Source organism: Lacerta agilis, chromosome 7 (assembly GCF_009819535.1).
Source record: "Lacerta agilis isolate rLacAgi1 chromosome 7, rLacAgi1.pri, whole genome shotgun sequence".
Classification (NCBI taxonomy): domain Eukaryota; kingdom Metazoa; phylum Chordata; class Lepidosauria; order Squamata; family Lacertidae; genus Lacerta; species Lacerta agilis.
Genome location: NC_046318.1, coordinates 32329474 through 32345421, shown reverse-complemented (window position 1 = coordinate 32345421; position 15948 = coordinate 32329474). Strand labels below are relative to the sequence as shown.

Genomic DNA, 15948 nt, shown 5'->3' with positions numbered 1-15948 from the left:
GCCCTTCAGTCAATTCCCCACCATTTGCCACTTTTGAGGAGAGTTATGATACCTTAAACAAACTATCTTACTCATGAAAAAACAGTGCTACCTGAATATTCTCCACTTTCCAAATAAAATAAACATCTTCTCTTAGTTAATTCATTTTTCCAACAGAATTTATTTCGGGCAGTTTATCAATTTAAATAAAACCTCACTGTATAATCTAGTTTCATTTGTTTCCCCTTGCTTGTTTTATTGTAATCTAATATTATAATTAAAGCTAGTTTCTTGTACTTAAAATTTTGTTTAAATCTGAGAAGAGCCGTGACTAAAGGGAAATGGAAGATGTCTTCACTTTGTTTACCATAATTTAATATTGAGTCTCCTTTTCAAATTCTGACTCCTCTTTCTGAGACTGTTGTATTAATAGTATTTTAAGTAGTAAAATATGTGCTTCTGTTATCTCCTCTAAAATTATATTTCAGGTACCATACGTGAGGAAAACGGAATACGATGGCATATTTGTCCGTATTGTTCTAAAGAATTTAAAAAGCCCAGTGATCTAGTGAGACACATCCGCATTCACACGCATGAAAAGCCATTCAAATGTCCGCAGTGTTTCCGGGCCTTTGCTGTGAAGAGCACCCTCACAGCACACATTAAAACACATACCGGCATTAAGGCTTTTAAGTGCCAGTACTGTATGAAGAGCTTTTCTACCTCAGGAAGTTTAAAAGTGCATATTCGCTTACATACAGGTAGGCTGTTACATTTATCTTTTCCTAATATTGAGAGAACTTCCTTAGGAATAGGAAAGTCTTACTGAAAGTTGCTTATTTGCCTTTTACATGCAGGACATTTTATCTGATTAATTTGCAAGAATCTGAAAAGATCCCCCCCCCAGTATTTTTTACAGGTTTAATCAGCAATATGAAAAACTTCAAATATTATCAACTTCCAGGTTTGAAATCTTGCCAAGTTCTCACTTTAGCAAGGGATGTAAAAAAAATTTTTTGTTTGATGTCATAAGCTTCATCTGCATGTCTGTTTTAACCAAAGCAGGGCGAGGCAGTGAAATTATGTTGACTCAACCTACATTGTCTTCATGCACTGTTCATAATATTTTACAGAAGAGTTACCATGTTATTCTTTTGCAGAAAACACAACAGAACTTTGTTTTTGCTTATTCTCTAATTTACTTGTCCTTAAGATGCCATAAGAGGGATGTGGGTGGCGCTGTGGTCTAAACCACAGAGCCTAGGGCTAAACCACAGAGCTTAGGGCTTGCCGCTCAGAAGGTCAGCAGATGGGGGTGAGCTCCCATTGCTTGGTCCCAGCTCCTGCCAACCTAGCAGTTAAAGCATGCCAGTGCAAGTAGATAAATAGGTACCGCTCTGGCAGGAAGGTTAATGGCGTTTCCGTGCACTGCTCTGGTTCGCCAGAAGCGGCTTAGTCATGCTGGCCACATGATCCGGAAGCTGTACGCTGGCTCCCTCGGCCAGTAAAGCAAGATGAGTGCCGCAACCCCAGAGTTGTCCGCGACTGGACCTAACGGTCAGGGGTCCCTTTACCTTTTTAAGATGCCATAAAACTCTTCATTGGTTTTGGCTGTAATAAGTAACAAATGATTTTCACCTTAAGTTTCACATGTATTAGCCCAATAATGCATGATCCTTAAATGACAAAATTGGGACTATAGATTGACTTTATTTGCATGTTATGTATGGATAACGTGGTGGAAAGACGGATGGATGAAATTTTGGTGTTCTGCCATTGGTTATACTTACTTTTGTCAGTGTTTGACTGGGGCAGTAGATGACTTTAAGATACGATTTGAATAAGCATCCTAAAACATGTGCAATATTATTTAACTTTATTAATGTAAAAGTTTGATTATATTCTAGAGAATGAGATTCACACAGGGAATATGCTACATGTAGGTAACCCCTGGATTTGGAACTGTAGGTTTTAATTGGATGCACATCCAGATGCATATCTAAATGTGGATATTGCCAGTGCTGTACTGTGTTGCTTTTGGATGTGTATTGCCATCCACATTCAGGTGTAATTCGTCACATCTAGCCATGTTTGGGTAGAGCTGGATTGGGTAGTAAATGTTTTGGAGCATGGAAGAGGAGCAGGAAGAAGTGTGCAAGTCCAAATCTTGCAAATGAACTCAGTGTCCTACACTGGTAGGACATCAGTGTCGCACAGACTTTAGGCATTTCGTATTTCACATGCTGAATTATGTAAAGAGGCTGTAAAGGGGAAAGTTTCTAGATGAGTTCAAGAAATACACTTACCTTTACCTTTTCGTCTTACTTTCAAAGCTGTAGAATATTAAACACATAATACGCTATTCTTTTTTTAGGTATTAGACCTTTTGCTTGCCCACACTGTGATAAAAAGTTCCGAACTTCTGGTCACAGAAAGACACATATTGCCTCTCATTTTAAACACACGGAACTAAGAAAGATGCGGCATCAGCGTAAACCTGCAAAGTTTCGTACAGGAAAGACGAGTGTTCCAGTACCTGATATTCCTTTGCAAGAACCTATACTCATCACAGATTTAGGTAAAGTGTGCACAGTATATTTGCTTTCATAAAGTTTTAGTATTTAGTTTTAGAATAAAACTAAAAACCAGGATTCCCAGTTGACCAAAGAGATGCCTGAGGAAAATGCTTGTTAATTGTGTTTTGATGGTCATTACTGTGAAAGTTGTTATGTAATTAGGCATGTAGCTTACTTTGTGGTCCTCTGAGCCATTGAGTTGGTTAGAGACATTTTGGATAGAGCACAGTGTCTGCTGCAGTAATGCAGTTATCATGACTTGCAGCATTACGCTGATAACACAAGCTCAGTATGTGGTGCACAAGTTAAATTCATGGAACAAATCAGATTTGTATGTCTGTAATTGTGTGAAAAGCTGAAAGATGATATGTAGTGGTTTTTAAAATTTCATGCAGGAAAGCTATACAAGCAAAGAAATAGTCCATATTTTTAGCATAATTGTTCTCAGCCTGTTGGTCACCTGAGATTTTAAATAGCACAGTGTAAATAACTACCGGGTCTTTGTGAAATTAAGCTGATACCTTCTGATAGCTAGTTCATTAAAAAAAGTAAAACATTTCCTTAGATAGACACACAGGAATATATTTAAGGCTTAAAAGAGAGTTTTAAGTTTTTATCATTCACATAAACTGTAAGGACGTTCAGTGGTTGCTCATGAGAAATCAGCTGAACACAGAACTTTTAAAAACTAAGTTCTTTATTGTGCAGATATTTACAGTGGAGCAAAAGTTCAAACGTCCATCTCATCCCTCTGCAGTGTCCGGGAATGAACCCTTCTGGTCCTTTGTCCAGCAAAAGAGGCGCAGGATCCTGAACCTCCGCCTCCCCCTTCCACGTCTTTCCTGTCTGCGAACTCGGGGCGCGGGAAACTGTCCCTGTTCCCCGCTTTCCCCTTGGTGCTCAGGCTCTGCGATCCCTTCAGAGCCCCTGCACCGACTTCCTGCCTCCAACTCCCCCTCCCCACTGGAGGAATGGTCGCTTCCTTCTGAGGAGGGGGATGATGAGCTGGTGAACAACGGGGTGGGTTCCCTGTACTGCAAACGTTCCTGGGATCCTGCCTGCCGTGGGGAGGGGGGTTTCCTGACATAAACTAAAGTAACAATAGTGTCTTTTTTTCTCCCTATGAAGAGGAAGGAAGGATATAATTACATTTTATTTATAATTGCATTTCATTTAGGAGCAAGAATATGGCTCTATTTGGACAATCAGGATCTTGGCTTAATATGCTAAGATAGGTACAAAGGTCAGGCACCTGCATGCAAGTATGTTACTCCTCCCTTCTTATAAACAAGTAATGAGCTTCTCATTGCATTCAGACTGAGAATTATGGTTAATTACTTCTAAGCAAGCCAGAACACGAAGCCATGATTTAAAGTTGGCTTCAGTATCCTGGCTGTTTTGGAAGCCCTTAACCATCGGAAGTGTGGTTCCTGACATGCTTCAGCATTCATGTGAAGAGCAAAGCAGTTGTGGGTGGCTGAAGTTTGTGCATATCTCAGTTTCTTAAGCTAAGAGCATGACAATCTGAAAACAGCCGCAGTTAGGTGTTGTTACAATTATTTTAGTATTTGAAACTCTCAGTTTGATGCATCTTTTTCTTTCCTTCTCTATACAGGTCTTATCCAGCCAATCCCAAGAAATAGCCAGTTCTTCCAAAATTACTTCAATAATAATTTTGTGAATGAAGCGGATAGGCCATATAAATGTTATTACTGTCATAGAGCATATAAAAAGTCTTGCCATCTTAAGCAGCATATACGGTAAATTCCAGAGCAAAGATGTGGGTGGTTGAGAGAATGTTCCAAAAATTAAAGAACAGGAAATAGTTCCTTCTCTGTATTCTCACCTCTGTCCTGCACTACTATACTGCAAATATACATACTGTTTCACCTTCATTCCAAAGGCATAGAACATTAAGGTTTAGAAAGCACAAAATACAGAGCTGCAGGAGTGTGTAATTTTTTTTTACTTTGTGAGGTTAAGAGGGAATCGTCACTTCCCTGTGGCCTAAATAGTGCAGACTTTGTACTGTGAATAGTGAGGTGCCCTGTATACCCAAATTAGATAAATATATTAAAATAAATAGATGGTATAATAATGTAATTCATTGCATCATATAATTTTATTATATGCTAATGCTCAGCACCCCTAAGTTTGGCTCCCCCCCAAACCATGATGCATTATGCCTAGCTTATTCTACCCTACTCCCTTTGAACCACTGATTCTTCCTTAACAATCAGTAGCAATGATAAAATAATTTTAAAAAGTACAGCATCATGTTTGTAACTCGAGTTAGGTAGCAACAAATTTATGGGTTCAACCCTGTAACTGGAAATAATTATAGCTGTAAAATAAACAATTACTTTTAGGTTTATACATTAAAAAACCCAGTTATTATGCAGTCATACCTCATGTTACCTCCGCTTCAGGTTGCGTGTTTTCGTCTTGCAACCCGCAGCAACCCGGAAGTACTGGAATGGGTTACTTCCGGGTTTTGCCGCATGCGCAGAAGCGCAAAATCATGCCGCGTGCGTGCACAGACACGGCGCTTCTGGGTGTAAACGCTTTTGAGTTGTAGACGTGCCTCCGGGACAGATTATGTCCGCAACTCGAGGTTCCACTGTAATGTAATTTAGTATGACTGTATACTAAACAAACTCATTCTCCAAGTGCCTATTTGTATCTGGCTATATTGGCACCATCTACACACAGTAGGAACATACTAGTAGGCTTGGGGGAACCCAGAGTTTTACAGAAGCATGTACACATGCACCCACCCTTCAGAAAAAAAAATCTGTAAGCAAGAGAAGAAACATCAAAACAGTTAAGTGAGGACCAAACATGTTCAGTGGGCACAAAACACTGGCTGATGGTTTGGGGGGCGGTGGTGGTGGGGTTTGGAGTGACTTGAAACTTGAACGGCAGCATTTCATTCGGCAGCATTTTGTTGCAGGTCCTACTGTGAACGTATAATAAAATACTTATAAATCAGTTTTGCTGATTTGGAACAGTTATATGAGTGCCCCTCTTCCACCTGATAAATTAATAATCTTGAACTCAAACATATGCTCTTCCTTCCATCACACTTTGGCATTTATTTATTATTATTTTTTTAAGATCACATACTGGTGAGAAACCATTCAAATGTTCTCAGTGTGGAAGAGGCTTTGTGTCTGCTGGAGTATTGAAAGCACATATCCGAACACACACAGGATTAAAAGCTTTCAAGTGTCTAATATGCAACGGGGCATTCACAACTGGTGGGAGTTTAAGGAGGCATATGGGCATCCATAATGACCTTCGACCATATATGTGCCCATATTGTCAGAAAACGTTCAAAACCTCATTAAACTGCAAAAAACACATGAAAACTCACAGGTATGTGCATTTTAAGTATGCTTTCTACAAGCACTTGATCTTGTATTGCTACTGTCTGCTTGGGCAGCCAACATTTTTAGTTTGGGAATTTGAAGGGATCTTAATGTGCCTCAGTCAGGGCCCCAGCACTTACACATTGGTGCTACTTTTAAAAAACATGTTCAAGGCCTATCACTGGGTAGGGAAGCACTAGGCTGGACAACTGCAGCATCTCCCTTTGTTCATTGTTTGGTCCTGTCTCCAGTCTAGTGTTGTTTTGCAATCTCATATTGGGGCACAAGGGACCCTTGACAGATGTATTTTTTGGGGTGGTAGAGTAGGAAAATGTAGCTATGTTGGGTCCATGTAGTGTAGGACCCATTTCAATGTTCAGCTAACAGTGTCAATGCCACCAGTTGTCCTTGCAGCTCACTGTTTGGACAGCAACATGGTGCCCATTTTGTTGCAGGTGAACAGAATGGAAATTTGCTATGATTGAAGGAAGATTGGAAGGTGGTCAAATACAAAGTTATTTTGTTATTCTGAGGTTTTTTAGATATATAGATCTGTCATCTTCCTCTTTCAGGTATGAGCTTGCACAACAGCTGCAACAGCACCAACAAGCTGCTTCAATTGATGATACAACAGTAGATCAGCAGAGCATTCATGTTTCTACTCAGATGCAAGTTGAGATTGAAAGTGAAGAGCTGCAGCAAACGGAAGCTGTCACAACGGATCAAGAAACTATTTTAGATTTGGACCAGCAGCAGGTTGTGGACTCGGAGGAAACTGAACTGAGGCCACAGTTGACTGACCAACCACTTGGTCAAGAGGAAGGTAAATGTAGTAGAAAAGATTGGTAAATAAGTCAGTTTAAAGGGAAATTTGTTTAGCAGCTATCCTTAAATGTTGCGATTAGGCTTAATGAACCTGATTATTATTATTTTTTTGGCAAGTCTACTCTGCAAAGCTGCAACAGTAGCTGAGTGGTGATATGAAAGGTCTTATTAAGGCATCACTTACTGGGGACAAATCTCAACTCAGTATGAGTTTCAGGCTTTCTGTGAACCTTCCTTTCATTGCAGAAAGAAAGTCACATTAGACCCATGCTGCAGCTCGTTTGTTGCACATGATCGATGTTAGAAACAGATATGAAAGCTAGGAGCTAAATGACACCTTAAACCTAGTTTATGGGTGCCACAACAGAGTGCCTAGGCGTGCCTTTTTATAACAAGAATATAAAGCTGAAAATGAATGAACTGCAGTAAAATCTTATGTTCATTTTTCACATTTCATTTCATTTCCAGATAGATTTGTGACATCCCAACATGCACTGCAAGAAAATATGAATCAGTTTGAGCAGCAGACTATAGCACAGCAATCATTTGATCAGCAAGCATTATCACAAGGTTAGTAAATGTCTAAATAATATTTTTCAAAGTGACCATTGAGTATGTGTTTGTAATGTTTGAAAGCTTCAACAGTATTCAGCTGCACAGTGACTGCAATTCCAGAACGTCATCACATCTACAGAAAAAGGTTGGTGCTTGTGAAACCAATTGAATGGAGTTTCGGAGCCAATCTAATTTTTGAAACTACAGGTTTAATTATTTTCTTTTAGGAAAGTTTTCTTTTTTATCATAAAGTATTCATTTCATAGAAATGTAAGGTATTAAGTAATGCTAGACAAAGAATGGTTTAAAATCTGTATTGTACAAGATTTCTATTTTACTTGGAATGCTCTCTACAGATTTCCTATTCTTTGAAGGTTATTTGATGTTCCTGGAGCTGTTCAGAAATTTTAAATCTCAGGTAGGTATATATAGAAACATGTGTTTAACTTGATGGACCCTCTATCTTTGTCTACATGTGTGCTTCATTCTTCTTAGTTGTTTTTTTACTAGTAAGATAGGAAAATGAAAGTCTGATATTATAGTTGCATTATCCTTCCATGATGATAGTTCTCCTGCTGTCAGGGAGAAGGAGGGTCTTGGGGAAGGAGAACATCACTCTGAGGAAAAGGGGAACAACTCCTTAGAAAGGGACTCATTTTGGGGGGGATGAGCAGCTATCCCCTTGTGCTGAGGATATTTCTCGGGGGGGGGGGGTGGATGGAGGGATCCTGGCGGTGGGCAATTTGATCATTAGGAACATATACCTATCCCCTAGATTGCCTGGTAGATCTGAAATGGAGTCAGTGGTTGTGATGCATGGTGGCTTCTTTCAAAAAATGGAAGTCTTGTCTAAATGAAGAGAACAAAAAGGAGTATAAACTTTGGCAAAAGAAGCGCAAGTCTAAAGGATGCTTTAAAAAAGAATTTGAGGAGCACCTTGCTAAGAACATTAAGACCAACATCTAGTACTGTAGTTATTTCTCTGTCTTGTGATTCCGGATGTCAGATTTATGTCCATTTATACTTAGGCGTAAGGTTTGGCCTATTTGTCCAATATAGACAGCTGAAGGGCACTGCTGGCATTTGATGGCATACACTATGTTAGAAGATGAGCCATTAAGTAGGCCTGAGATGGTATGTTTTATGTTGTTGGGGCCGGTAATGGTATTACCTGGGTGTATGTGGCAGCAAAGTTGACATCTGGGTTTATTGCAGGCTCTGGTACCAGTTTCCATGTTAAGTTTGGTTGCTGTGTTATTGTGGGTGAGGAGGAGTTTAAGACTGGGTGGCTGTCTGTAGGCGATGAAAGGTCCTCCTCCCAAAGTTTGAGACAGAGAAACCAGTAGGAGAACACTTCAATCTCCCAGGACATTCAATACAAGATCTCAAAGTGGCTATCTTATTACAAAAGAATTTCAGAAACAGACTTGAAAGAGAAGTTGCTGAATTACAACTTACCACTAAACTGAAAACTATGGAGAGATCTGGTCTGAACAGCAATATTGGATTGTTATCCCATTACACAGGCTAAAATGATTCTTGGTCCTCTATATACTGTCCCTTTAAAAATCTCTTGCCTTTTCTTTTTCTTGTGGGACCAACTGTCATTAACGGTCACTAACAGACTTACCATACCCATTAGCCAATCACACATTTCCCCCCCCCTCTCATTACATATAAGGATCTGATGACTTCTGTTTCAGAGTATCTGAAGAAGTGTGCATGCATACAAAAGCTTATACCTAAAACTACTCAGTTGGTCTCTAAGGTGGTACATTATAATTTTTAAATTCTTTTGGAAGGATTCTTTTAAAGTAAGTAAGTAAGTAAATTTTTATTTATACCCCGCCCTCCCTGGCTAAGACCGGGCTCAGGGCAGCTAACATCAAATATCAGATACATTAAAACACAATCAAACAATTGATTAAAATACAGCATAAAAATTAGAATCAGGATAAAATTAAATGATTGCCCATGAATTACAACCATAAGGGTCGGGACTTTTTTGAAGACTTGATTCTTTTAAGGGAGTTTTTTGGTTTTTAAGAAGTCTTTTTAACTATTATTATTTTTACTATGGCAGACCAACACAGCTACCTACTTGAATGTAGTTCTTTAAATACATTTCAACTAATGGCTGCATTGGTTGTGGAACTCAGTTCTTCCCATGAAAGAAGGGAAGCAGTGGATTCAGTTAAACTTGTTTTTTTTCTTCAATGTGAAGTGCTGGTATAACATAAATTTTATGAGAGGAGCAAATAAATTCATGTTGAAGAGGCACAAATATAGAAATTAGTTTGGGATAATGTTTATGTTGTTACTGTTTGTACTGAGTCTTACATTTTTGTGAAACCAATGTAGATAAAGGAAGCTGGGTCAACCTGTTAGACACATGCACACATAACATTAAATTCAGAATCAGAATGGCTCTGAGCTAATTGAGACTTTTAAAGGAAATTTCAAATTTCTTTTGTGGAGAACATAGTTGAAAAGAAGGCAAATTTGGGGGTAAGTGTCCTTATTGCTGTGGCTGTTTATTGGATGCCAATAAAGTTTAATTTTTTTGCTGTTTTCTTGTAGATGAAGAGGAAATTATTATTGTCTTTCCATAACTTACCATTATTTCGTTCTTTATTAGCTATGGCTTGATCCTATTGGCTATTCTGTTGTCTCAGCAACACCTAGGATTAAGCTCTACAAATCCCATATCATTTTGGTGCCACTCCAAATCCCTGACCTTCCATGGGCAAGGAGGACAGGGATTTTAGGATCTATTAATTTGTAAAGTTATGTTCAACCTATGATTTAAAAATCTATGGACCTAAGATTAAAAAACGGTACAAAGTTTTCCTTACATCCCTTCTTGCTAGGTGAATCGTACTGTTGAGCTATTATAGTTTGCAGAAAGTGGGTTGCTTGCATTGTAATGGATGAGTGTGAGTTATGTACTGTATAATAATAATAAATAAATAAATAAATAAATAAATTGTTATTTATTAAATTTGTATACCACCCTATAAGGGACTTGGGTGGCGCTGTGGTCTAAACCACTGAGCCTAGGGCTTGCCGATCTGAAGGTTGACGGTTCGAATCCCCGCGACAGGATGAGCTCCCGTTGCTCGGTCCCAGCTCCTGCCAACCTAGCAGTTTGAAAGCACGTCAAAGTGCAAGTAGATAAATAGGTACCGCTCTGGCGGGAAGGTAAACGGCGTTTCCGTGTGCTGCTCTGGTTTCACCAGAAGCGGCTTAGTCATGCTGGCCACATGACCCGGAAAAACTGTCTGCAGACAAATGCTGGCTCCCTCGGCCAGTAAAGCGAGATGAGTGCCACAACCCCAGAGTCGTTCGCGACTGGACTTAACTGTCAGGGCTCCTTTACCTTTACCTTTTTACCACCCTATGCCCGCAGGTCTCAGGGTGCTTCACAGGATAAAATCACAATATAGAAACAAAATACATAATAAAAAAACAAAAACAACCCAATAACCTCATGCCTAATAAGGCTTTCTCATTTGTCTTTTGGTAGGTTTTACTGTTAATGATGGCTACAGTCAGCAAAACCAATTTCCAGCAGTACAGCAGCTTCAAGATTCAAGCACCCTTGAATCCCAAGCTCTTTCAACAAGCTACCACCAACCAAATCTACTTCAGGTTCCTGCACCAGATGCTATAAATGTAGTAAGTATTTACTTGAAAGGTTTGTAGTTTTTTTTAGTTTTGTGGAACTTGTATTCTTAGGTAAAACATTGCTACTTCAGAGAGAAGAGCTGTACCTCTTCACCAACTGAACATTTTGCTTCCCCACAATGACCTGTAATGCCCAGGACATTTGGGGGAAATAGAAATGGTGACTGGTCCTTTGAGACGTCCGACGTCACCACTGCAACAGCAAAATAGAGTTAAAAAGACGAATGAAGAATCTGTTACCTTTGCTAAAGACAAGCTTCCTTTAGGAGTAGGCCATTTTATTGCCACACAACTCTACTTGGTTGAATGTAGACTTTAGCCATCCTCGTTTCATGTTTAGGTGAGTTGATTTTAGTATTGTATTGACAACTGAAAAATTAATATTTGCTTCCCAGACCACCCGCTTGATTCAAGATCAGTCACAAGAACTTGAGCTGCATCCTCAACGCTCTCAGTTTCTGGAAGATAATGAAGATCAAAGCAAGCGTTCTTACAGGTTTTTTGAACTTCACAATTGGCCATTCTTAATGTAGCTGTTGAAAGGAAAAGTCCACTCTCCTACTGAACAGAGTGGGACTTCTGAGTAAACATAGATTTGCAATGTAAATTGGTTTATGGGCTGAATATATGTCACTGGGAAACATTTAAGTCGTAAATTCATGAACTACAATTCTGTAAAATAATATCAGTTGTTGCTAACAGTAAACCAGGAAACAATGACAACATATCATATTTATTTACAGGCCATCATCAAAGTTGACTTTTCATTTCATTCCAATTGAACTTCCATTTTTGTAGGTGTGAATATTGCAACAAGGGTTTCAAGAAATCCAGCCACTTGAAGCAGCATGTACGTTCTCACACTGGAGAAAAGCCTTATAAATGCCAGTTGTGTGGACGAGGATTTGTTTCTTCTGGAGTTCTTAAATCTCATGAGAAGACACATACAGGTGATAAAGCAGTAGTAATATTTGGTTCTTTTGCAAGTCCTTTTATGCCTTGTAATTCTCCTGTGTCCAAAAGAAGAGCATGACAATGTAAGAATTTCCTTGCTGAATTAAACCAAAGGTGATGTAGTCTGGCTTTCTGTTCTCAACAGTGGCTATTGACCAGTCCAAAGCAAAGCATATATAAGTCATTGCCATCTCCAGAATTCAAAGTATACTGTGTCTGATATGGAGATCCCATTCATCTGACATGGATAATGGTTATTGGTAGAACAGCCTTTTAAAATGGTCTAAATTAGAGCATATGGTGTGTTGCACTAAAAATGGGGAGAATCAGTTTCATTCCCCACTCAGCTATAAAGCTGATTCCATGATTTTCGGTCAGTCACTGTTTCTGCTTCTTGGAGGAAGAGTGGGATAAAAATGTAAAAAACAACAACAACAACAGTGACTTATCAACATGTTTCTGGTAACAAATTGAAATCAAGTTGCTACGTGCTTGGAATTGCACCTTAAATCTGACTCATTGTTGAACATTTTCTGTTAGATCACCAGAAAGCCTATTTGTCCTTTTTCCTTCAGGAGTTAAAGCATTCAGTTGCAGCATTTGCAATACGTCCTTTACTACTAATGGAAGTCTTACTAGACATATGGCAACTCACATGAGCATGAAACCATACAAGTGCCCATTTTGTGATGAAAGTTTCAGAACTACAGTTCACTGCAAAAAGCACATGAAAAAGCATCAAACTGTGTCTTCAACGGCAGCATCAGGTGGAGAAACGGCAGGAGGAGGTCAGGTTTTTTCCATATTCATGAATAATCACTTTGATATTTGAAAAGTGTGATGTTCAAGGAGGTTGTGTGATTATTTTAATGGGCCTCTAAAAGTACTCTATAACATGTTATTGCTTCTATATTGAAATATGCAGAAGATGATGATGAGACCTCTGAAAGAACATCTTCTAGAAAATCTAGACCTGGTGTTATCACTTTCACAGAAGAAGAAACAGCAGAACTTGCAAAAATCAGGCCACAAGAAAGCGCAACTGTTTCTGAAAAAGTTCTTGTCCAATCTGCTGCTGAAAAGGACAGAATTAGTGAAATCAAAGACAAGCAAGCAGAAATGGAAGCTGAGCCAAAATATGCCAACTGTTGTACTTACTGTCCAAAAAGCTTTAAAAAACCTAGTGATTTAGTCAGGTAAGAAGACCTGCCACCCCAGAACTAAAGAATACACACAAAGCACGTTATTTTTGCACCTCAGTTTTAATCATTCTGGCCACAGTCTAAAGAATTCCACCATTTATTGCATGCCAAGTTGTTTATTAACTGATTTCTAAGTAGCAGCTGTTCATATCACATTGGATCCACTTCTGAAATGTGGAGGAGCTTCAAATGTAGCTTGCAATATGGTATGGGAGGCAACAATTAAAATTAAAAGTGTCTGAAGTCCTACTCATAGGACTTTCACCGTGATGGTGCCCTGTTTCTGGAATGCCCTCCCTAAGGAAGTCCACCTGGTACCTGTGTTACAGTTTTTTCAGCACAAGTTAATACATTTTAATTTGCTATCTTTTATTATGGTTGCTGATGTTAGTGTTTAACTGTAATGGGTTTGAAATAGCTTATTATCTATATAGTTGTATATCACCCAGGTATGATGAGGGGTGGTATAGGAATGTTTTAAATAAATTAAAGCAGTTCCCTGGATTGCAACCATTTTATGAAAAGTTTGTCAAATGAAAATTTGTGGCTTAGTAGCTCCAGGTATAATTGGATTTGGAAAATGTTTCCAAACATGTTGTTTTTTCAACTTGCTTAGCAAACCACATTTCAATGCTCCTCAATTTTTTTAGACCTAGATGTTTTAATTGCTTTGTAAACATTGGTGTTGGCCAGCAGACATTGATAAACATATAGTATTAGCATAAGCATATAGTAATTGAAGAACAACTATTTTTGACTAGGCACGTGCGTATCCATACGGGAGAAAAACCATATAAATGTGATGAATGCGGCAAAAGTTTTACCGTAAAGTCTACTCTGGATTGCCATGTAAAAACACACACAGGTAAGCAAGGTGTTTTATAATTCCAACTCTCTATTGAAATGTGCAGGTGAAAAAAAACCCCCAGGAACATCAAAACACTTGAATTTTTTAGGATGATAATCTGGCTGGGATGTTTGGGTTTTTAATGAAATATTATAGCAGTGGGTGGAACAGGTGCTGCTAATGCATGGTAGCTTTTCTCACTGTCATTGCCATCAAAATGCCAGCCTGTACTTAAAAAAATATTAATTAGATATATATACATATTTACTGTGGAAAATCCATTGAGGAAAAATAACCCATTATACATACACAACCATCACTAGTGTGGAACTGCCATTTCCCATCCCCAGACAGTATGTTCATGTGTATTTCTAGCAGTTTGCCACACACTGAAGGCATGCTGCAATTTCAACAAGCCAGGTGGAGCTGTTTTCTTGAAATCACTGCTTTTGTGGGAGATGACTTTGGATACTGCGATCACAGTACATAATTATTTTTATTTATTTATGTGGAGCTCTTAGCAGCTAAATATCAATCTTGTGCAAAACCTTTGTCTTAAACACTTAATACAGCTGTTCATATTTTAAACAATAAGTTCAGAGACATCCTACATTGAAATATATGTCCTTGTTCATTGTCTCACTTTCTGTGTGGAAAGTGGATGGGGAACGGAAGGCAGGAACATGTAGGGACACTGTTTTCTTACACAATGTTTGACAGCGGCCTCTATACAGGCTCAACAGAATTGCAGTGGGTCATAGCTGTAAAGAGATTAGGATCTTTATTTTCACCTGACATCAGACTGTTTTTTTACTCTCTAGGTCAGAAACTCTTCAGTTGTCACGTATGCAGCAATTCATTTTCTACAAAAGGTAGTCTGAAAGTGCATATGCGCTTACATACTGGAGCAAAACCCTTTAAATGCCCTCACTGTGACTTGAGGTTTCGAACTTCTGGACGGAGGAAAACTCACATACAGTGTCACTTTAAACCAGAGGCCAAGAAGGCCAGGAAGCCTGCGCCTCGCACTCCTGCTGAGGGACTACAGCCAGTAAATCTGCTCAATACATCCTCAACAGATCCCAATGTTTTCATCATGAATAATTCTGTTCTGACAGGCCAATTTGACCAAAATTTGCTTCCACAAGGTCTCGTTGGTCAGGCTATACTTCCTGCTTCAATGTCAGGTAAACACTGTCGTTGTTCTGCTTGGGGTTTAAAGCCTCTTTCTGTCGGTATTATCTGATAAGGAAGAAGTAGGACTATGGTTCACGCTCTGAACAAGGCACAGCTCGGGCGAGATTCACAGGTTTGGCTCACTCATTGCGCACCTCATTGGCTCACTTGGCTTGAGCAGCGAAGATCACTCTGAGGACCTGTTGCATATGCATTCCTCTTGCACCCACACTACCTGCCACAGTTCAGTGGCCCAGTAAGCCAAAGGGAAAGTTTGGCTTGGGAAAAGGTGATGTGACTGCAAACAGAGCCCTCATCCTTTAGCCAGTCTGCCCACCTAGCTGTGAAAGGGGAAGTGGGGAGGGGAAGGGAACCGATTAAAGTTGCCCCCCACCTGATACCCCCCCCCCCAATCTACATCGGTTGGTTTCAGAATATGCCAGATAGAAGTAAGGGAAGAGCAGAGAGAGCTAGAGGAGAATGGTGGGGCAATTACCTTTGTTTACAAGCAGTTATTGTGGGCTGCTTATGAATGCGATATGTTTATCCATAGAAGACAGAACTTGTTGGGATGGTTCCCTGAAAATAAAGGATACAATAAATATTACTGTTTTCTTTTATAGCTGGAGGTGATTTAACTGTGTCCTTGACGGATGGTAGTTTGGCAACACTTGAAGGAATACAGTTACAGCTTGCTGCTAACTTGGTTGGACCAAACGTTCAAATATCTGGAATAGATCCTACCAGCATTAACAACATTACATTACAAGTATGTT

At 39.2% G+C, this 15948-nt stretch overlaps 1 protein-coding gene across 3 annotated transcripts in view; it reads left to right on the top strand.

The window, feature by feature from the left end:
- ZNF236 (zinc finger protein 236) overlaps positions 1-15948 on the top strand; it is a 46492-nt gene that overhangs the window by 17869 nt on the left and 12675 nt on the right. For all 3 annotated transcript variants that reach the window (XM_033154777.1, XM_033154778.1, XM_033154779.1), the window contains exons 11-24: positions 468-740; positions 2354-2557; positions 4171-4315; positions 5673-5933; positions 6499-6749; positions 7220-7321; positions 10833-10984; positions 11389-11489; positions 11792-11943; positions 12523-12735; positions 12873-13143; positions 13911-14014; positions 14818-15183; positions 15796-15941. In XM_033154777.1, coding sequence (XP_033010668.1) covers positions 468-740; positions 2354-2557; positions 4171-4315; positions 5673-5933; positions 6499-6749; positions 7220-7321; positions 10833-10984; positions 11389-11489; positions 11792-11943; positions 12523-12735; positions 12873-13143; positions 13911-14014; positions 14818-15183; positions 15796-15941 — 2741 coding nt within the window. The remainder of the gene's footprint in view (positions 1-467; positions 741-2353; positions 2558-4170; positions 4316-5672; positions 5934-6498; positions 6750-7219; positions 7322-10832; positions 10985-11388; positions 11490-11791; positions 11944-12522; positions 12736-12872; positions 13144-13910; positions 14015-14817; positions 15184-15795; positions 15942-15948) is intronic.